The sequence below is a fragment of the Somniosus microcephalus genome, chromosome 7 (genome assembly GCF_052327205.1).
Source record: "Somniosus microcephalus isolate GS21.2 chromosome 7, FLI_Smic_1.0, whole genome shotgun sequence".
Taxonomy (NCBI): domain Eukaryota; kingdom Metazoa; phylum Chordata; class Chondrichthyes; order Squaliformes; family Somniosidae; genus Somniosus; species Somniosus microcephalus.
The window spans coordinates 258,496,703-258,520,395 of NC_140993.1; the positions used below are offsets into that span (position 1 = coordinate 258,496,703).

Sequence of the window (23,693 nt, forward strand, 5' to 3'; positions counted from 1 at the left end):
GTTATGATCGGTAATGTGTCATATGCACCATCAGTGGCAAGGAGCCCATCAAAGTTGCCAGTGTTTGCAACACTTGGTAGTTATTTTGGTTCAGTGTCAAGCAATAATACTTTTCTGTACACCCCTGCATTGTGTCAATAGCGCCCTTCAAAATGAACAAGCAACTTTAAAATCTATCATGCGATTACAGTATACTAAATCATAATGGCCTCGAAATTGTGGTTGGAGGCATACATCCAGAGTACGCCTCTGACCCGCGAAACATTTACGAAATTACCTCCTGGCGCCCAGGTGGCGAAGACTTGCAGTCTCAGGCCTCAAGGCTGACGGCAGCGTAATGGCCCATGGATCTCAGGGACGCAGGCGGTTCGGAAGCGTACCTGGGATCATGTGGGCCTGGATCTCCAATGACAAGGAAGAATTCCATTGCAATCATTGAAAGGAATCTCCTAATGATATGCAATGGAATCTCCAAATAATTATACAATGTACAGAATTCTAATAATTATACATAGTACAGAATTGCAATTTTATTCACAAGTTTCTTCATTGCACCAACCTCAATAAAAATTAAATTTTTTGATAATGATTTCATACATCATTAAAACTGTAATCTGGGCCAATATTTGCATAAACTCATTTAATAAAGTGCATGTGCATAATTTAGGATATTAAAATGTTTAATTTAAGCCTTAGATATCCCCTTACGCTGATGCAAGCAGGCCCTTCACCTGTTTGCATCAACCATAAGACTTACATGGGCAATTGCTGGCCAGTCGCTGGGCAAATATCCCAACTCTGCACCAGCGATTGCTTTTTCGGGGCCCCCCTGCAGATGGCCTGTGAACGCCTACGTCGACAGGCCGCAAGTTCTGGATTTCGCGCAAATCTGTAACTTGCGGGGCATTTCAAAGGAATTACAACGGTGTATTCAGAGTACCAATTAAGATTCTAACACGCGGGTGTAATGAAATATATATTTGTACACTAGAATTTTGAACCGCTGTTTTAAGCCATTAAATACTTTTCACTTTTGTAACTTTGGGACTCAGGGCAGGGTTTTAGATGCATTAATACAATTATGTACTTTATGGCCTCAAAAAGATTATTTTGTTAGCTGTGACTCAGTGGGTAGCACTCTCAGCTCTCAGTCAGAAGGTTGTGGGTTCAACTCCCACTCCAGAGACTTGAGCACAAAATCTAGACTGACACTCCCAGTGCAGTATTGAGGGAGTGCTGCACTGTCGAGGTGCCGCCTTTGGATGAGACGTTAAACCGAGGCCCGTCTCCTCTCTCAGGTGGATTTAAAAGATCCCATGGCACTATTCGAAGAAGAGCAGGGGAGTGTCCTGGCCAATATTTATCCCTCAACCAGCATCAATAATAAAAACAAAACGGATTATCTGGTCATTATCACATTGCTGTTTGCGGGACCTTGCTACCCTTTAAAGGTACTTAATTGGCTGTAAGGTGCTTTGGGACATCCTGAGGTCATGAAAGGTCCTCTGTAAACGCAAGTTCTTTTCTTTCTTTCTATACCAGTTTGCTCAAACCATTACCTGTGTGCGTTCGCTGATGTGCTTTCAAAACCCCTGAGGATACAAAACATCGACTGCACTGAAGGCATTTGAAGGGCTTTTCACCTGTGTGAGAACGTACATGTTGCTTTAGATGGCTTGATTTCTTGAAACCTTTGGTACAGAACTCACACCTGGGGAATGCAGGGGGGAAAAAAATCATTAGCATTATTTAAATACAAGCCCATTATTTAGCTTCAGAGAGCATCAATCTATAAAAGGGTATTCATTCTTGTGTTAGAGACCATTTAAGGAGGCACAGGGGGAAAAGTGGAGATGATTAACCGGTGCCACTCTCTCACGAATGACAGCAGTTGGTTTAAGAACAGGCATTTATCCTAGGCAAAGGCCCAAGAGATCCCATCACCGACGTTCCCACTAAAATGCTGTTGTTGTGCGCGGCCAGTTACTTTACCGTTACATTTTTTGCACGACCGCGCACACACGATATTTGAGCCTACACGGTACCTTCAAGATTGCTGCCTGCCCGTGCACGCGCACAGCTTGGAGGGAACATTGGCCATCACCATCACATTAGTGAGCGAGTAAACAATACACAGGAACCATGGGCACAACTGGACCTATGGAGCCAGTCAGGTGGGGCATCAGGCACAGTAGTGAGGAAGGGTAAGGCGGCTTGCTCTTGAGAATGATGGGAAGAAAATCAGCATGGGTTTCACACTGGATTGTATATTCCAGCTTGGCCTGGGAGCTGCAGGGTGAAACCTGTGATCCCTGTTATCTCAGTTGGAGGCCAGGAAGAGCAGAGAGTTCTAAAAGCAGGATCAAACATGGGTTAAAAATAACAAGAGTAAACACAGATGTGAGGGACAAATATATACTGGTGTTACTGAAATTGGACTTTAAAAATGTTGCCACTTATCTGCCTCAGAATTCAGACTGTGGTGTTTCATTTATGTTTTCTACTTGATGCTACACCAATTTAAACAGTGGCAGGTGGAAGTTCCATGGAACCTTTTGAGGGGGTGGAAGTTCAACAGGATGGGACTTCTGTCCACTGCTTTGCCCTGCCACTGACCTCCACCCCAAATCCCAGGAATGGGGTCACTCGACCATACAAAGTGGTCAGCCGCACCTATAGTGGCACAACTGAAGTGGCCAACCTGCTGAATTGGCGGAAATTAGAGTGGCGCTCTGCTGTTCCAAAAGGGGGGCACCTGGATCGGGCAGATGCTGGCAAGGGCACCATTTTGAAGGGTCTTCACCCAAAACATCTCTTGTCTGTTCTCTCCACATATGCAGAGTGTTTCTAGCGTTTTCTATTGTTGGTTCACCGGGAGAACACCCCTTCTCTTTCCCGAGTAATGCAATAGAATATTTTACATCCACCCGAGAAGGCAGATAGGGGCCTTGGTTTAACGTCTCATCCAACAATGCAGTACTGCCTCAGTTGTCAACTCAGATTATGTGGTCAAATCCTGACTTGAACCCATGACCTTCGGACTCAAGAGGCAAGAGTGTTACCACTGAGCCACGATTGACACTAATCGTATTGATAATGAGTGAGCTGGCCAATCCCTGACCTGATCCTTCACAATTGGTGGACTGCCACATGAATGTCCAGCTTTCTTTCTGGCAAAAAAATGTTTTTTTTTGTTTGTTTTTTTTTGAAGAGTACAGTGCAATATAAGAGAAGACTGCAAATAAATCTGGTAGATGCTTCAGAAGCATCACAAGGATCAGTGCTGGGACCACTGCTGTTCACAATTTACATTCACGATTTAGACTTAGGAATCAAAAACACAATTTCTAAATTTGCGGATGATACCAAATTGGGGGGATGGATAGTCAATACTGAGGAGGACTGCAACAAATTACAGGAGGACATTAATAAACTTGCAGAATGGACAAATAATTGGCAAATGAAGTTCAACACAGATAAATGTGAGGTATTACATTTTGGTAGGAAGAATAGGGAGGTCACTTATCTCTTGGAGGGTGCGAGTCTAAGTGGGGTAGAGGAACAAAGGGATCTCGGAGTACAAATATATAAATCACTAAAAGCTGTGACACAGGTTAGCAAGGCCATAAAAAAGTAAACCAAGCACTAGGGTTTATTTCTAGAGCGATAGAATTGAAAAGTAAGGAAGTTATGCTAAACCTGTATTGAACCTTGGTTAGACCACACTTGGAGTACTGTGTGCAGTTCTGGTCGCCATATTATAAAAAGGATGTAGAGGCACTGGAGAGGGTGCAGAGAAGATTTACAAGGATGATACCAGAAATGCGAGAGTATACGTATCAGGAAAGGATGAACAGGCTGGGTCTCTTTTCTCTTCAAAAAAAGGCTGAGGGGTGACCTAATAGAGGTCTTTAAAATTATGAAAGGTTTTGATAGAGTGGATACAGAGAGAGTGTTTCCACTTGTGGGAAAGAGCAAAACTAGAGGCCATCAATATAAGATAGTCACCAAGAAATCCAATCGGGAATTCAGAAGAAACTTCTTTACCCAGAGAGTGGTGAGAATGTGGAACTCACTACCACAGGGAGTGGTTGAAGCGAATAATATAGATGCATTTAAGGGGAGGCTAGACAAGCATATGAGGGAGCAGGAAATAGAGGGTTATGCTGATAGAGTTAGATGTGGAAATATGGGATGAGGCTCGAGTGGAGCATAAACATCCGGCATGGACAGGTTGGGCCGAATGGCCTGTTTCTGTGCCTTATATCCTATGTAAAGCTATCAGGGAATCTTCAACACATCGTAACATGCTGTAAAATGCTTCCACTAAATCTAACCTGTATGTTCGCCTAACTTGGTCCTCACTGTCAGAATGGAATGCCGAGCGATGGCTTTGAAGATGTAGGTTTCCTGGTGACGGCTCATGCAAGAGTCGGGTCGTCTGCAGAATGTGTGCATATTAAAAAAAAGCAATTTTTGAAAATCAGTAATGAAACTTTGTCACATCAACTGCTAAGAAAATGCTGAATTACACCTATAAGTGTTGTTATGTTATGCAGAGAGTATTACTGTACGAGGGTGCTTCAACCTTACTGAATGGATAGGGATTTTATTGCTCCCAACGCACAATATTCCATATATTTCACAACTATGGGGCTGGAAGATTTATGAAGAAGAAAAATCCAACATGTCCATAGAAGGTGATGAAATATTGCAGTTAGCCAATTAAGAAATGTAGATCACTGACAGACACCTTTTTGCTTGCTGGCTACCAAGTATTGAAAAATTAGTTTAAATAATCTGGACCAGAACCTGAATTAGTGTCAAAAGTACATAAACTGAAGTAAAATCAACAGTCTTACTTGGTGTAGAATTCGGTTTTAAGATTAAGAAATGTCTACCACAAAAGGTAACTGCTAAACCAGCTTCCACAGCCAGATTTCTGACTCAACAATTTACTACTTAATTTCCATACTGAACTTTAATTATAATTTTTCCAGGTACAAGAGCCCTACCCACACCACCACCCCACTCACTCCCCCCCAAACAGAAAAAGGTCACCAGTTGTCTACGATTTAACTGGGAAAGTGTTCTACGATTTTACATAGAACACTTTCCCATTCTTTATTTTAGCTGTCAAGGTAATCATATTTCACATTTGCCAAGATTTTGAACAGTATGTGACAAATAGTGTTAAAATACTTTCCCTGTTTTAACACTATTTGTCACATACTGCTTTACAAGGGATCAGCATCTGGGTTTTGTTCGGCTGTTAAAGGGCTCAAACTTCAGGGTTTTGTTAAGTTTGGGATCCGGTCTCCACCAGAGGGCAAGGACATGGACAGATACACAGATTAGCAGGCATGCAAAACTTCTCACTAGAATATTGACTTTACTCCTCCTTCTGACCAACCACTCAGATGCATGATCCGTGCTGGGCTGCCAAGACCTGAATAAAGCCTTTCTATTCTCATCATCCATTGAACCATTTGAGCCTGCTCCGCCATTCAATTAGATCATGGCTGATCTGTACCTCAGTGCCATTTACCTGCCTTAGCTCCATATCCCTGGATAACCTTACCCAACAGAAATCTATCAATCTCAGTCTTGAAAGCTCCAATTGTTCCCCAGCTTCCACAGCGTTTGGGGGGAGGGGGGGGGGGGGGGGGAGTTTTTACAGATTTCTATTGCCCTTTGTGTGAAAAAGTGCTTCCTCATTTCCCTCCTAAACAGCCTAGCTCTAATTTTAAGATCATGTCCCCTCATTCTTGATTCCCCCACCAGAGGAAACAGTTTCTCCTTATTGAATCCTTTTCACACTTTAAACACCTCGATCAGATTGCCCACGGGCTGCAGTGGTTCAAAAAGGCGGCTCACCACCACCTTCTCAAGGACAATTAGGGTGGGCAATAAATGCTGGCCTTGCCAGCGATGCCCACATCCCAGGAACGAATAAAAAAAAAAGCCCTCAATCTTCAATACTCAAAGAAAAAAGAAGCCAAGTTTCTACAACCTGTCCTCATAATTTAACCCTCTAAGCTTGAGAAATTTCCACTTCTCAAGCAGAAATGTTCCACCCGAAATGTTTTTAGGTATTCGTATTGGGACACAAAAAAAAATCAATCAAATATCAGTAAAACACACAGGTGATTGTTAGGTATACCAGCGTGGGTAGTTCATATCTTTCATAGGTTTACAGATACTAAAAAATATTTCAGTGGATCCATTTAATGTCAGCTTACATTTCTATACGACCGATTTACAATTTCATAAGTTAACCTGGGTTTGCACCAATTTGTTTGCTAACGCTCCCATGAAGCGCCTCAGGACATTCTACTACGTTAAATCTTCGTACGGCATGATGGTGTATTAAGACTACAGTACAAGGTAAGAACAAGCAGCAGTCTGTGAAGAATTTGGTTTAAAAATATCACTCGTTTAATACTCACCACACTGATACTGTCCGTGGTAGGAACCTGAAGCAGACTCTGCTGGTGGTAACTGGGGGTTAGAGCTTGAGACTCCAGGCTACTGGAATCCTGCAACTGTTGCACTGCTGTGAACTGGCCCTGCTGGCCAAAGCTACCTGTGATGGTGAAACCTAGCACAGAAAAGGTAATAAATTAATTTGTTTTATGCTCACTCAAATTGATGCTTAAATGACAACATGGAACTACTATTTATCAACTTCTTGTTAAGTAACAGAACTATACTTCTATGCCCTGTTGCACTGACACCAGGACTGACTGCAAGGGAGCAATCGAATCCAGCATTTCAGGTGTCACAAATCACAATGGAAGAATCATTCTGTTTAGAACCATAATCCGAACCTCAAATGTATAGATTATAGCCTTGAAATTATAATCATAATCATAATCAACTTTATTGTCATTGTTAGTGCACAAGTGCAGTACAACGAAATGTAGGCTTGCGGCTCCCGAGAGTGTACATTTAGATTAAGACATTTAAACATTCAACATACATTTGGCTTGTAATACATTAACATAAACATAACCATAATAAAGTGCATTGGCAGATGTGCAGGCTTTAGAGTTTATTTGTGGAGTTCAGTAGGATGACCGCCCTGGGAAAGAAGCTGTTCCTAAATCTGGTCGTTCGGGTGCGAATGCATCTGTAGCGTCTCCCAGATGGCAGGAGGGCGAACAGACTGTGGCTGGGGTGGGTAGGGTCTTTGATGATGGTCCGTGACCTCCGTAAACAGTGTTTCTGGTATATGTGCTCTATGGTCGGTAGCCGGGTGCCGGTAATGTGTTGGGCAGTTTTGACTACCCGCTGCAGGGCTTTCCGGTCATAGTAGCTACAGCTGCCATACCATACTGTGATACAGTTCGTCAGGATGCTCTCTATTGTGCAGCGGTAAAAGTTAGAGAGGATCAGGGGTGACAGGTTACATCCCTTCAGCCTCCTTAGGAAGTTAAGGCGCTGCTGGGCCTTCTTCACCAGAAAGGGGGTATTGAGGGACCAGGAGAGGTCTTCCGTGATGTGGACTCCGAGGAACTTAAAGCTGTCCACCCTTTCCACCACAGCCCCATTGATGTGGATGGGGGTGTGACTTCCGCCTTTAGACTTCCTGAAGTCCACAATGATTTATTTGGTTTTCTTGATGTTAAGGGCCAGGTTGTTATCGGCGCACCACTTCACGAGATGCTGGACCTCCTCCCTGTAGGCTGACTCATCGTTGTTGGTGATCTGGCCTACTACCGTGGTATCATCCGCAAACTTGATGGTGGTGTTGGAACCATGAACAGCCACACAGTCATGGGTGAAGAGGGAGTAGAGGAGGGGGCTCAGCACACATCTTTGTGGGGCCCCCGTGTTCAGGGGGGGGGGGGGGGGGGGAAGGTGTGGTTACCTAATTTGACAGACTTGGGTTTGTTTGTTAGGAAGTCCAGGGTCCAGTTGCAGAGGGAAGTGTTCAGGCCAAGAGTGTGGAGTTTGGTGGCCAGCTTGTTGGGGACGATAGTGTTGAATGCTGAGCTGTAGTCTATGAACAACATTCTGATGTAGGTCTCTTTACCATCTAAGTGATTCAGTGCAGAGTGTGGAGCAGTTGTGATTGCATCCTCCGTTGATCCCCCTTGCTTTTGGTTTCTGTTTACAATCCAATTCTAGCCTCTTGCACATTCCTGATTTCCTTCGCCCCACCATTGGCAGCCGTGCCTTCAGCAGTCTAGGCCCCAAGCTCTGGATTTTCCTCCCTAAACCTCCCCGCCTCTCTCTCCTCTTTTAAGACGCTCCTTTTAACCTACGTCATTGACTAAGCTTTTGGTCACCTGTCCCAACATCTCATGTGACTCGGTGTCACATTTTTGTTTGATAACGCTCCTGGGACGCGCCTTGGGACATTTTACGTTAAAGAGGTTATATAAATGCAAGTTGTTGACCCATAAATTAGTCTTGGAGAACGGTTCTAATTTTCTTTTTAAGAAACGGGCCTACTTTTTAAAAAATCTACTCAGATTATGATAAAGAGAAAAGAATAAACTTCTCCAATTCTGCACATACTAACAAAAAAAATCTGTTTTAGATTTAACATCACAAAAGAAGTAAGGCACTTCTCAGCAGTAGAAAAGCTCCTTATTACAAAAAACACATGCAGTGACAATACAGAAGTAAAACCCCAAATGATGCAATAGCTCAACAATTGTGAAATGCTGACCACGGTACTCACCACTGGTTCTGAATAATAAACCTATTTTTAAATTTAACGCTGCTCGGTTCAAGGTCACACATCTGCGCGGATTGTTTCGTCAGCAGCGTGAGTTTACAAGGATAGTGATTCAAGAGTACATTTAATTTTATTGATATGTTGATAGGTTTGTCTGGAAGTGTCATTGTCATTAAACAGAGACCAAAATTTACGCAGAATCGACAGCACAGAAACAGGTCATTCGGCCTAACTGGTCTCTGCCGGTGTTTATGCTCCACACGAGCCTCCTCCCACCCTGTGTCATCTCACCCCATCAACATATCCTTCTATCCCTTTCACCCTCAAGTGTTGATTTAGCTTCCCCTTAATTGATTGATTTGAATTTGCTCATTTTTTTGGTTGACGCGACTTGTCCCCCTCCCCCCCCCCTGCACACAGCGCAGCATAATGTTAATCAATATCTCAGTTCACATTTAAACAAAGCCCATATGTTGGCAACGATTATTCGAAAAAAACGAGAGCAACTCAAAAACGTCGCTCAATTTTTCAAAAGCCAGTTATAAGCCACCAAATTGATTTTTATTAAGACTCCAACCTTGGGTCAGGCTCTGCTGGTCAAAGGCCTGCTGCGTTATAGCTTGTTGATCAAATTGGCTGATATTCTGCTGCAAGGAGTTCGGTGTTGTCACAAAGGATTCTGGAGTAGGAAAATAAGTAGCAAACAAAACGATCAATTGGTTATGAATTCAGATTAAAGTAGGAAAAGGCAAATATGTATTACATAAAATTACATAGAACTTCCAGCACAGAAACAGGCCATTTGGCCCTCTTGATCCGTGCCGGTGTTTATGCTCCACACGAGCCTCCTCCCACCCCTCTTCATCTCATCCTATCTGCATATCCTTCTATTCCTTTATCCCTCATGTACTTGTCTATCTTCCCCTTATAAAGGCATCTATGCTATTCACCTCAATTACTCCTTGTGGTAGCAAGTTCCACATTTTCACCACTCTCTGGGTAAAGAAGTTAAATATATTAGGCATTTAGATGGCACCAGGAAAGTGAATAAAACTGAGTAACACAAGACACACGAGGCTTCAAGCCCTACCGACACACCATAGCAACACACGTCTGGCCTCACGCATTTAGTCTATAAGAAATTGCCAATGTCCCAGTAGACATCATAGAATTTAGAATCTCTCCGCTGTTAGGGACTTTAATTCGCTTTTCCTCAGACTAGTCCATTCTCTCTAGGGTCATAATGTTTCAGGGCACTCAGAATATAGCACTCTGTAAATGGGCCTTAAAGTCCTTGCACTGTTTGTGCAGAAAAAGCTATTGTCATACATAGGGCCAGTGAATGTATTCAACTACATCAAGGTCAGAGGATGATAAAATGAACCGTTTTGAAATAAACTAAATAAAGCTCTGCAGCTATCTAGTTTTAAATAGCATACATTGTTTAGGATCACCATTTGTAAAGCATACTTGTTGTATAAATACAATAAACTAAGAGAAACAGAATTACATAAAAGGTGCCTTAAAAAATCATATTTTTAATGGTTGGGAAATTTATGGGCACACTGATCTTTGCACCGGAATTCCCAATATGTGCTCTCTCAGTGAGCTATTTCATAAAATCTACCCATTACTTTATTTGGTAACAGGTTGATTTTCTGGTGATATGTTGGCACAGTACTTTGGAACTCCATTACTGTGTGCTAGAGGGTAGAAAGATACAAGGTCACACCTTGAATTCCCACACAGGGAGTTCCCAGTCTCTGAGGTGAATGAAAGCAAAGAACTTCCCGAAAAGTTAAAAAACAAAACAAATCAGTCAATCTAGGACATTCTTGCACCTCGCAACCCAGCAGCAACATCAGATGTAGAAGGATATGCCGATAGGGCGAGATGAAGTAGGGTAGGAGGAGGATCATGTGGTGCATAAACACCGGCATAGACCTGTTGGAACGAAAGCCAGTTTCTGTGCTGTAAATTCCATGTAATGTGCGAGAGCATGTTCACTTTTTGGTAAAGGAAGGCAGGGCAAGGAAAACTAAAAATACTAGCTTAAAATGGGTTAGATATGTTCTCATTTGCAAGCCATTTGTCAAAGGATTGTGAAGGTCATGGGTCATGCTTCTGATTAACTGCTGGCTGTACGATGTGATTCAAACAGAATGAGGAGGAGCATGTTAGTCTCTCCAGCTCCATCTAGTGGCTTGGATCGGAAAAGATAAAATTCCCCACCCAAATGAGGTAGGCAAGTTAAGTGACAGCTAACATTGGGACTTGAGATACATAATATATATATGCACACACATATATATTACAAAATAGAGAGGACAAGAGGGAGGGAGGGAGAGATGCAAGACAATAATGCCACGAGGATCATTTAGGAAAAGTTGGTGAGGACAGCTTCCATTCAGTTTTGCTTGGATTTGCTGTTACCTAGAATTTAAGGCACAGAAACAGGCCATTCGGCCCATCTGGTCCATGCCACACGAGCCTCCTCCTACCCTACTTCATCTAACCCTATCAGCATATCCTTCTATTCCTTTCTACCTCAGGTTTATCCAGCATCCCCTGAAATGTATCTATGCTATTCACCTCAACCACTCCCTGTGGTAGCGAGTTCCACGTTCTCACCACTCTCTGGGTAAAGAAGCTACCCCTGAATTCCTTATTGGATTTATTAGCGACTACATGTTAGCGGGGATCATGGCACATATCAGCAGCTTGGGCACGCCGCACAGTTGCTACAAATGACCTTTTCATTGAAAGATTAATAACTGATGTAATTGCTGCAACTTTATCAGTGATGATCAGAAATTAAATCAGTACACATTAAACTTTTGAAATCTTAGTAAATTATAATATTAAACTTTTTTTTTTTTTTAAATCGAGCAAAGGGGTCATTATATATTTGTAATGATGAAGTTTGATTCTTCCCTGTTAAGACTGTGTTACATTTCTCCATTAAAAAACTACTTATTTTTGGAGTAGATGTATACTGCAAAACAGAGGTGGGTGATTATTTCTACCCATTTCATATTTTGAACAATGTAATGCAACAGAAAAGAGTCCAGACCGAGGAAAGGCCATTTGGCCTATTACACCCACTTATGATTACTGTATCATGGACTCTCCTCTCACCGGCCATTTGTTGGTCCCCTACTTTGAAGAACCCTGGTCCCCGAATTTCCGCAGGTGGTGTCCCGATCTCCGGGCGTAATGTTGGCGGGAGATTGGCAGAACTCCCTCAAGAGACAGCCTAAATGCAGGTTCCGCTGATCTCCCGCCCAGGTTAGGGCGGGAGTTCGGGACAAACCCATGGAAATTCAGGGCCGCTGTGTTCCTTCCCCTACTTCCACTCAGAAAAGAAACAAGCCGTGCTATTGCAATCTTTCTAACCTTCAATGTTGGCCACAATATTTTTTTAAATTCAGTTCACAGAAAAAAAGAGTGTAAACTAATGCTAATGGAGCTTTCCTAATTTTACCTTCATCCTGTACAAGCTGCTGGTCTGCAAGCTGTTGGCCAAGGCCACTTTGCTGAGATCCCACAACTTGCTCTTGGCTCAGACTGAGCAAAGTCTGTTGGTCAGCGCTGACTGTCGAAGACTCCTGTAGATCATCAGCTTGAAGCTGGGCTTGCGCCTGGTCGTTAGCTGAGTCAGGGTGCTGTTCCATAGATTCGACCAAGCCATCATCATCCAGTGATGCTTGCTGCTGTTGCTGCTGCAGCTGTTGTTGTATCTGCTGAGCAAGTTCATACCTGTACATAGAAACAAATTAATGTAGGTGGATCAGAATTTGAAAGAAAATTTGATTTCAATGTTGGTCTCATGTAGAAAAGGCAAACTTATATTTCTTTTTTATGCTATGCATCAAACTAAAATCCTCATAACGTACGGTAGCCTAGTGGTTATGTTTTTTTAAAATTTGTTCCTGGGATGTGGGCGTCGCTGGCAGGGACAGCATTTATTGGCCATCCCTAATTGTCCTCGAGAAGGTGGTTGTGAGCTGCCTTCTTTAACCGCTGCAGTCTGTGTGGTGACGGTGCTCCCACAGTGCTGTTAGGGAGGGAGTTCCAAGTTTTTGACCCAGCAACGATGAAGGATTGACAATGTATTTCTAAGTCAGGATGGTGTGTGACTTGGAGGGGAACTTGGAGGTGGTGGTGTTCCCATGCACCTGCTACCCTTGTCCTTCTAGGTGGAAGAGGTCGCGGGTTTGGGAGGTGCTGTCGAAGAAGCCTTGGCGAGTTGCTGCAGTGCATCTTGTAGATGATACACACTGCAGCCACGGTGCGCCGGTGGTGGAGGGAGTGGATGTTTAAGGTGGTGGATGGGGTGCCAATCAAACGGGCTGCTTTGTCCTGGATGGTGTCGAGCTTCTTGAGTGCTGTTGGAGCTGCACTCATCCAGGCAAGTGGATGAGTACTGGACTATACAGGACTCGGACCTCAAAGGTTATGGGCTAGCACCAGGCAATGACCATAAAAACCCAACTAGCTAACTAATGTCCATCAGGGAACGGAATCTGCCACCTCTATCCAGTCTGGCCTACAGGTGACTCCAGACCCACACTGCGTGGTTGATTCTAACGGCCCTCAGGGTAATTAGGGACGGGAAATAATGCCGCCTTGCCAATGTTGCTCACATTTCAAGAACAAATTAAAACAAGCTTTCATTGTATTTGCCTTCATTAGCATAGTTTTAGCTGTATGAACTCTCATTTCTGTATCAATGCCAAACAGTCACTCGTCTACAAGCAACTTCTTTTGTTTCTTTTATTCTTTTGTCCGATCGCAGCCCTGCCTCCGATCTATCTTTTCTTTCCAGTTTTGAAGAAGGGTTCGACCCGAAACGTCAACTCAAATTTCTGTCCACGGATGTTGCCTGACCTGCTGAGTTTTTCCAGCATTTTCTGTTGTTATTTCGGATTTCCAACATCCGCAGTATTTTGCTATCGTACTAAATGCAAGTGGCTTTGTCTCCCTCAAGTTGTCTTGCAAGATAGTTTATTTAGTGCACAGGCTATCCTGTTTGATGTTACAAATTACTTTAAACTATATAATAAATTATTTGTTTAGTATACATGTAAGCCGTGGCTCAGTGGGCAGCACTCTCACCTGAGTTAGAAGGTTGTGGGTTCAAGTCCCACTCCAGAGACTTGAGCACAAAATCTAGACTGACACTCCAGTGCAGTGCTGAGGGAGTGCTGCACTGCCCGAGGTGCCGTCTTTCAGATGAGATGTTAAACTGAGGCCCTGTCTGCCCTCTCAGGCGGACGTAAAAGATCCCATGGCACTATTTTGTAGAAGAGCAGGGGAGTTCTCCCCAGTGTCCTGGTCAATATTTATCCCTCAACCAACATCACTAAATCAGATTATCTGGTTATCATCTCATTGCTGTTTGTGGGAGTTGCTATGTGCAAATTGGCTGCCACGTTTCCTACTTTAGAACAGTGGCTGCACTTCAAAAGTACTTCATTGGCTGTAAAGTGCTTTGGGACAGCCTGAGGCTGCGAAAGGCGCTATAAAAATGCAAGTTCTTTCTTTTATTATAATTTCAACAAAAGTTGCCAAAAACATGTTAAAAGGTTTCTCACTACCTGAATGTTTCCTGGTGGATAACAAGATAGCTTTGGATCTCTCGTTGAAGACACATTGAAGCTTAGATTGATGGAATGAAAGTATTCATTCACTGCTGTTTGTAACAGCCTCAGTAAAATAAGTTTGGTCAGTTCCAACTCAATGAATGGACGGGCTTGAGCCTGCAACATAAAACTGCTCATAAACTGGCAGTCTCGCTCAGAAAGGTCGTAAGATGTAGGAATTGGAAACATGACACACTGCTATAAATTCAGGGCAGCCTTCTGAAGTTGAAGTTAAGGCACATTGTTTGGATGGAGTAACAGGGAATCTTACTCTGCATTCTATACCTGACCTGGGACTGCGTGATGCAGACACCCACGTCTAATCGATGCATAGGAGGTGGGGGTGGGGGGGTTAGGTGAGAGAACGGCAGTTAAAACCACTTGCTTGGCGTAAACCAGGTTGGGGGACAGTTAAATTGGAACGGATGATTAAACTCAAGCTGCTCCTGCTCGGCTGCCATTTTAAAATGCCTGTTTTTTCAGGCATGAGCTTCATATATTTATGCAAATTGGGGTCCTATTACGTCAATAGGGCCCCGGCGCCATCTGTACCCGGGGTTAAGCGAGCTGCCCAGCAGCGGTCATCCCGACAGCTGAACCCTGGAGAGTCGGCTGAAGAGGCAATTCCAGGTAAGGTTTTAAACTTTCCTTTGTGGGGCCAGGGGGTACCGGAGTGCTCCTCCGGACCCCACATGAAAAGTGTAGACTCCCCTCCCCAGACTACTACCCACCTTTTGCAAAGTGCTGACTGCCCCAGAACTACCATCCCTGCGCTTACCTTGGGGCTCGGTGGATGAATGGCATATAGAACAAAAACTTATTCCCCCCACCACGAAGTTTCTACAATTCCACCTTTCCACTCTCTCCATGAAGCCTCATCATTCAAATGACCTACCTGTGGCCATAAACCAAGGGCACAGAAAGCAGGACTCTTCACAATATTGCCCTGGAATCAGCTCTTTTTCTCTAGCAGACCTCAGAGAAGGTGGGCCTGCATCATTCCATTGTCATTAAATAACCTGATGACTCTAAGCTCAGAGGAGGCCTATGTACACAGGAAGGTTGAGGTAGCTGTAACTAAATGCATTTCAAAATTACTTCAAAAGCTCTTACCTATGTGTCTTCATATGCTTTTTACAATTCATGGACGTCTTGAAAGTCTTCTGACAATAGGGGCACATGAAAGGACGCACCTCACTGTGGGTTGACATGTGCCTCTTCAGACTGCCATTCGTGGTGAAAGTGCCATCACAAATCAGACATTTGTAGGCTTTGAGGCCAGAATGCGTCCGGATATGTGACTTAAGGACTCCCGATGAAACAAAAGCTCTGCCACACTGTGAGCATTTGAACGGTTTTTCACCTGTATGAGATCTGAAATAAGAACAAACTAGTTGGCCACAACCATCACCACCCGTGCAAGTAGAGAATTCCAAAACAGCAGAACTTTCTTTCCTCCCTCATTTCAGCTCCAGTGATAGTAAGTACTGAATACAAGATAGTCACCTATTAACTCCAATTGGGAATTCAGGAGAAAATTCTTTACCCAGAGAGTGGCGAGAATGTAGAGCTTGCTACCACATGGAGTAGTTGAGGTGAATAGTATAGATGCATTTAAGGGGAAGCTAGATAAACACATGAGGGAGAAAGGAATAGGATATGCTGATAGGGTGCGATTGAAGTGAGGTAGGAGGGGGCTCGCCAGCACGGACCACTTGGGCCGAATGGCCTGTTTCTTTGCTGTAAATTCTATGTAATGCTGTTTAAGATAATTAGGTATGTAAGGGAGAAATGCATTCAAACTCTTCATGATGAGCACTTGCTATAAATGCTGCAGTTGAATAACCCTTTTCCCTGAACTTCAATATGTCCTCGTCGCTTGGAAGCTGAAGTCTCAACAAGACGACGCCCTGGCAAGTGTTTCCGCTTTGGGCGCAATCGGCAATCCGGGTGCAAATTGCACTAGTTTTCACAAGTGTTTTTTTTTTTGCTCAAGTTTCCGTTCAAACTCATTTGCACATCACCTAACGCAAAATCTTCCATGAACCAGCACAATCGGGCAGTGCTTTAGAACATTGCATTAAAAGGCATTCCTTGATATATTTAAGAGTGGCAACCTGGTGCAGTTTGATTAATACGGCTGAAAATGGGTTTAATCACCAAAATAATTTAAATTAATAATCAAGAGTGTCTAGTCCACCACCTGTGAGTAACCGGATTTTAAATAACTGAAAACGACTTAAAAAAAAACTACATACAACCATTTGCTAGTTAGTTACATTGGTGTACACTAGTCAGTTTCTTAGTGTAAATTAAAAAAATATTTAAAAGCTTTTAAAACGTGCATAATTATTGCCCTTGCGCTAAAAAAGCTTAATTTTAAGAACCGCCTTGTAGGCCCGCACATGGAGTGCAATTAGTGGGAGCTCGCCATGGTGATTCATTTAATCTGGGGGTCTGGCCAGTTTTGTGGGTGGGGCCTGCTTCCAGCGCAGGTTTTTTAAAAAAAAAACTAGCACAAAAGATTGCGAAAACTCGATTTGTGTTGGGACGTATTTTGCGCTTGAACTCCGCAATCCTTTGCGCCGGTTTGGCCGCCTTTGGGGCAAATTAGGCCGAAAAATCCAGCGCAATGGAACGCAAATTCCAGGCTCGTGTGTTTGGATTTTATTTGTTGATCGAGTCAAGTCCGACTGCCTCAACATACCTTTAATATTTGCTCACGTAAAAAAAAAATAGGGTTCACAGGCAGTCAAGTAAGATTTTAAACTGACAGGCTTGGAATCCTTCGTGAATTGGCGGTTTCAGTTGTTTCTTAAATAAAAACAGAACATGCTCAGCAGATCTGACCTGCTGAGTATTTCCAGCATTTTCTGTTTCTATTTCAGATTTCCGGCATCTGCAGTCATTTCTGAAATGTTTTTCTTTTTTTTCCCTTCTACTGGCACTTGGCTTCTCATGAGCCTTAGCTCCAACTGTTGTAATTCTCTTTGTCTTTAAAACCAATGGATTTTCCCAGTGGAAATGAAACCTATCTGTGCGTAGAAGTTGCAATAACAGTAACAGGCCATTCAGCCCAACCAGTCTCTCTCGACGTTTACACACCCTGTCAGCAAACAATGCTAATCATATCTACCCAACCTGTTCCCATTCCCCTTCATTCCCTTTTCCTTCATCCACCTATCCAATTTAATCTTGAATGTTGACATCGTTTCTGCCTTAACCGCTATCCCTGGAAGTGAATTCCACAGCCTTACAACTCTCGCTCTCGGCTTTAAGTCTCACACTCTGTGCATTGCAATACTTCCATTTTAACCTTTTAATTAAAAAAAACCCCCACTACGGCTGGAATTTTCCCCTAAAAAAAACCGGGTGGGTTTGGAGCGTGGGGGCAGTTAAATTGTTAAAAATTGGATTCCCGGCCTGATCCCGCCCACTTCCGGTTTTAACGGAGGTGTTGTATCCGTGTGTTAATGAAGACACGGAATGCAGGAGTTGGTTTACAGGTGTTTACTGGACAAAGTCTGGAGGTGAACTAACAGATACAAGACACTATACAGGCTTATATAGCCCGAGTGGCCACTACCGGCATTACAGTACACAGGGGCTCTTAAAGGCACATACACCACAATTCCTCCCCTTTTAGACAACCAGTACATAACATTTTAAGTAATTGTTATTAACATGTGTACAAGAACAATAATCTAAACATTTGCTGCAGTTAATCAATTATAAGTCAGTCTCTCTGGAGGCTTCCTGACTCGGTCCGGATAACGCCTCGGTGGTGTAGTAGTTTCCGGTGGTGTAGTAGTTTTCGGTGGTGTAGTAGGTTCTTTTGGTAAGGTTGATTCGGCTTGAATGCCAGTGTCGGGTTCATCTGGTTCCAGTATCACCGGATCGGAGGTAGATACTATGGGTATCTCTACTTCATCATTAGGCGTATAGAGTGGTGGTGTAGGTTGTCCCTTTTTGGATGACTCTATGATCTGGTCAGCATGGCGCTTTATTATGCTTTCTCCAATGTCCACGGTATACCTCAGTGGTCCTAGTCGTGTGCAAATAGTTCCAGGCTGCCATTTCTCGGTACGGTAGTCCCGGGCCAAAACTTGTTGACCTATCTGGAAGGTTCTAGTTGGCCTTTCATTCATGCCTTGAAATTGCCGGTTCTCTACGTCCCTTCTGATGTTTGGCTTGATCAAATCCAGCCGGCATCTTAGTCTTCTATTGAAAAACATCATGGCGGGAGTTTAGTTTGTAACCATATGTGTTGCATTCCTGTAGGCAAACAAGAAGTTATCTACCTTATGCTGTAGATTGATGCCTTCATTACCCATAGCCTTTATGGCCTTCTTGAAGGTCTGGACAAACCTTTCAGCCAATCCATTGGTGGCGGGATGGTATGGGGCGGATGTATAGTGCTTAACCCCATTGTTTTTTTAAGAACTTTCTGAATTCTTCGGACACAAATTGTGGTCCATTATCAGAACAGATCTGTTCAGGCAGCCCATTCCTGGCAAATATGGTCCTTAATACTGTGATGGTTTTTTCCGTGCTGGTGGAGGTCATCTTTATTACCTCCGGCCACTTGGAGTGTGCGTCAACCGCGATTTAGAACATTGAGTCCATAAATGGACCAGCAAAGTCGATGTGTACTCTTTGCCATGGAGATGAGGGCCATTCCCATGGATGTAGAGGGGCTTGTGGTGGGGCGTTTTGGACCTTCTGGCATCCTAGACAGCCCTTGGTCATTTCTTCGATGTCTCCATCGATACCTGGCCACCACACAAACGCTCTGGCTAGGTTCTTCATTTTCGCTCCACCCAGATGCCCCTCATGAAGCTCCTTTAGCACTCTATCCTTGAGTTTGGGTGGAATCACCACTCTGGATCCACACATCAAGGTTCCTCGGCACACTGACAGCTGTTCTCCTCTTTGCGAGAATGCTGGCAACAGTGGTTCGCCATGTGCTGGCCATCCCTTCACCGTTAAATCGTAGACTCGAGAGAGAGAGAGTCGGGTCATTTCTCGTTTCCTTTTCAATGGCAGCATTTGTTACTGGTAGACAATCTACTATGGTAGAGTGGAACATTTCCACTGGGTCCACTGTAGGTGCTTCTTCTACCGTTGGTAACGGTAGACGCGATAAACCGTCAGCATTTCCATGCTGTTTTGATCCTTTGTATTCTATGTCATATCGGTGTGCCCCTAGGAAAAGGGACCACCTCTGTAGCCTTTGTGCTGTCATAATGGGAACGCCCTTTTTAGGGTTGAATATGGAGACGAGGGGTTGATGGTCAGTCAACAAGGTAAATTTTTATCCATGTAGGTAATGGTTGAATTTCTTCACCCCCATACCAGGCTGAGTGCTTCCCTGTCGATCTGGGCATAGTTACGCTCAGCTGAGTTCAATGAGTGTGACGCAAAAGCTATCGGCCGCTCCGAGCCATCAGGGAATCTATGCGATAATACCGCTCCTACGCCATAAGGGGATGCATCGCACGCCAGTCTGATTGGCAGTGATGGGTTGTAATGAGCCAAAACTTCCTTGGACGTGATCAAGCCTTTACATTTATGGAAGGCACATTTACAGTTCTCGCTCCATTCCCAAATTACTCCCGTTTGTAGCAGTTCGTTAAGAGGGTGCAGAACAGTTGACAAGTTCGGTAAAAATTTATGATAGTAATTTATCAATCCCAGGAACGACCGTAATTGTGAGACATTTTCAGGTGCTGGGGCTTTTATGACCGCTTCAATTTTTTCAGGGGACTTATGCAACCCTTCTTCGTTAATTATGTGGCCACAATATGATATTTGTTTCTGAAAAAATTCACACTTGGGGTGGTTTGCTCGTAGGCCCCTTTCTCTCAGCCTAGTGAGCACCTGCTCCAAATTGGCAAGGTGCTCGTTGTCGTTTTCTCCTGTTACAAGGATGTCGTCTAGGTAGCATTGTGTCCCAGGAATTCCTTGCAGGACTTGTTCCATAGCCCTTTGCCAGATAGCTGGAGCTGATGCTACTCCGAAAACCAGTCGATTGTACTGGTACAGGCCTTTGTGTGTGTTTATTGTGAGATACTTTTTAGAAGCCTCCTCAACCTCCATCTGTAGATATGCCTGTGCCAAGTCAATTTTTGTGAAACGTTTCCCTCCGGATAGTGAGGCGAAAATATCTTCTATCCTCGGAAGAGGATACTGTACCGTGTGAAGGACCGGGTTTACAGTCACCTTGAAGTCCCCACAGATGCGAATTTTTCTCTGTTCTTCAGATTTATCATTATTCAAAGTTTTCTTCATGACCGGGATGATGGGTGTTGCCCATTCGCTCCAATCTATCTTGGATAATACGCCTGTCCTTTCAAAATTCTCCAGCTCTGCCTCGACTGCTGGACGAATTGCGTACGGCACTGGCCTTGCCTTAAAAAACTTGGGAATTGCCGCATCTTCCACCTTTATTGAGGCGGTGACGCCTTTCAAGGTTCCTAGTTCCTGTTGGAACACTTCTTTGGCGTTGGCCAAGATGTCTTTCAATTGTTCAGGTATGACGTCATCATCATTTTTTTTCTTACTGGTCACCGTCAGTGCCTGAATGGAGTGCCAGTCTAAACGTATCTTTCTGATCCATTCACGTCCCAACAGCGGTGGACCACCATTTTGCAGAACATATAAATACAACTTCTGTATTTCCTTGCCGTTGTATACAACAGGCACCCTTATTTTCCCTCTGGGGTATACTTTCTGCCCTGTATATGTTTTTAAGATAATGGATGTGTCTTTCAAGGGTATGTGCGGAAATAGCCGCTCGTAATCCTGTCGACTTATGACGGTCAGAGCTGATCCTGTATCTAGCTCCATTTTATCTGGGGACCCTGCTATCGTGAGGGTAACCCAAATGGTCTGGTAATCTTCTTTGGCAATTACATTATGTAATTTGAGACAGCTTAGTCACTTGTTTCCGGAGTCGCTATCGCTCTTCTGGTCTTCGGAGCTACTGTCCATCATCATTTGTACCTTTTTGTACTTTTCTTTATTGATTTTTTTTTTGTCAGTGGATTTTTTGTTTCCAGATCGGCATACACGTGCAATGTGTCCCATCTTTCCGCATTGCCTGCATGCTTTGTCCTTGAACCAGCAGTCCCTCTGGTCATGGGTGGATGTGCTGCACCGATAACATCTCTCGAAATCCTGTGTCATTTCATGGGTGCCGAAATCCTGTGGCTTGTGCTGTATCTCTGCAGCTCCTCTCGCTGCTGCTTCGTATGATACAGCCATACTGAAAGCCTTGTCCAGTGTTAAATCTTTCTCAGAAAGTAGCCTTTTCTGTGTTCCTTCACTTAGGAGACCGCAGACGAATTTGTCTCGAAGAGAATCTGCCAGTCCTGCTCCGAATTGGCAGTGCTTTGATAGCTTCCTTAATTCGGTGAGGTAATCAGCGTTACTTTCATTCTTGTGCTGATTCTTCCTGAAGAATTTGAACCGTTCCGCTATCAGCAGCGGTGTTGGGTTTAAGTGCTCCTGTAGGGTATCAACAATTTCCTTAAAATTCTTGTCCATCGGTTTGGCTGGAGTGATTAAGTTTCGTAACAGCCCGTATGTCTTTGCGCCCATTAGATTCAGGAGTATCGATGCTTTTTTATCATGCTCTATTTCATTTGCTGTGCAATATACCTCCACTCTTTCTACATATGTGGTCCAATCCTCCACATCACCATCGAAAGCAGTAATATTGCCAGTCTTAGGCATCCTGAAAAAAAAAAATGGCGCCTCCCGCGCTTTCCCTTCCTCCTTGCTGAAAAAAAAATGGCGCCTCCCGCGCTTTCCCGCCGCTGACAACGTTGTTCTCTGCAGTTTTAATTATACAAATATTTTTAATAGTCGGAGACTTGTTCCCGCCGGACTCTTTGGGACTTTCCCCTCCCTCTGCGTCTGAACGCCGACCTGTTTTGCAGAGCTGGCCGTCTCCCGAGTGCTCCACCCTTCGTCTGTTTGTCTGCGCCTTCACTGCTTGGCCCCGCTGTAGAGCCAGCCGATCGAGCCCCAGCCCGCCGCCCAGGAAGGATTATTGCAGTACCTGCCACCAGCCCGGCTAGCTGGTGAAACCACAGCTTTTTTTCTTTTGTTTTTTTTCTTTTCTTCTTCCTTCGTCTGTGGAATCGATCTCCTTGAGGTGCTGCCGAATTGCAGGTAAGTCCGTTTCCAATTTGTCGCCACTGTTGTATCCTTGTGTTAATGAAGACACGGAATGCAGGAGTTGGTTTACAGGTGTTTACTGGAGGTGAACTAACAGATACAAGACGCTATACAGGCTTATATAGCCCGAGTGGCCACTACCGGCATTACAGTACACAGGGGCTCTTAAAGGCACATACACCACAGGAGGCAGGATACCAAGCCGCTCCCAGGGGGCGGAACGTCAATTTAAATATTATAATGAGGCTGGAAGCCTCTTTTTTTTTCACCTCCATTTTGAATATAACTGCATGTGGACGGCTTTCACACAATTCGTGAACCCTGGCAGTTAAACCGACGGCTGCATCCAGGAGGTAAGTGGCTTTATACCTACCTCTTGGATCCAGGGTCCCTACCTAACCCTCCCCCCACGATTGGAGACTCCCCCCCGCCACGAGGTCTCCGATCACCTCCCCAGGCCTCCGATCCCCACCACCCCACCGATGATGCTGAGGCTGACCACAATCCTCCAGTGGCTGGCCCGACCTTCTCCTCCTCCCCCCACCCCCCAGCCCCACAACCGAGCCCATGCCGATCCCGGCCTCCTGGGTTTCTCACCCTCCCCCGCCCCCAACCTGGAAAAAATTCCAGCCTACTTCTTTTCCTATGATTGCTGATCTCCCCTTAGCTTTTAGTTGTTGGTGCCATTGATATTTTGCATAGAATTACATTGAATTTACAGCACAGAAACACGCCATTCGTCATAACCGGTCTATGCTCCACATGAACTTCCTCCCACACTATTTACTTCATCTCACCCCGTCAACATATCCTTCCATTCCTTTCTCCCTCATATACTATTCGCCTCAACTACTCCTTGTGGTAGCGAGTTCCACATTCTAACCACTCTCTGAGTAAAGAAGATTCTTCTGAATTCCTTATTGGATTTATTAGTGACCATCTTATATTTATGGCCCCTAGTTTTGGACTCCCCCCACAAGTGGAAACATCTTCTCTACATTTACACTACTGACCCCTTCCTAATTTTAAAGACCTCTATTAGGTCACCGCTCGGGCTTCTCTTTTCTAGAGAAAAAAGCCTCAGCTTGTTCAGTCTTTCCTGATGGTCATAATCACTCAGTTCTGGTATCATCCTTGTAAATCATTTTTGCACCTTCTGCAGTGCCTCTAGATCC

The 23,693-nt window shown here is 44.1% G+C and overlaps 1 protein-coding gene across 6 annotated transcripts in view; it reads right to left on the minus strand.

Annotated features, from left to right (window-relative positions):
- Positions 1–23,693, minus strand: part of LOC147115252 (zinc finger protein 236) — a 186,535-nt gene that overhangs the window by 83,732 nt on the left and 79,110 nt on the right. For 5 of the 6 annotated variants that reach the window (XM_085993640.1, XM_085993642.1, XM_085993639.1 and 2 more), the window contains exons 13-18: positions 15,448–15,708; positions 12,174–12,448; positions 9,267–9,368; positions 6,450–6,601; positions 4,338–4,441; positions 1,560–1,711 (exon numbers count right to left, since the gene is read on the minus strand). In XM_085993640.1, the coding sequence (XP_085849766.1) occupies positions 1,560–1,711; positions 4,338–4,441; positions 6,450–6,601; positions 9,267–9,368; positions 12,174–12,448; positions 15,448–15,708 (1,046 nt within the window). The remainder of the gene's footprint in view (positions 1–1,559; positions 1,712–4,337; positions 4,442–6,449; positions 6,602–9,266; positions 9,369–12,173; positions 12,449–15,447; positions 15,709–23,693) is intronic. The other variant, XM_085993641.1, reaches the window with a different exon arrangement.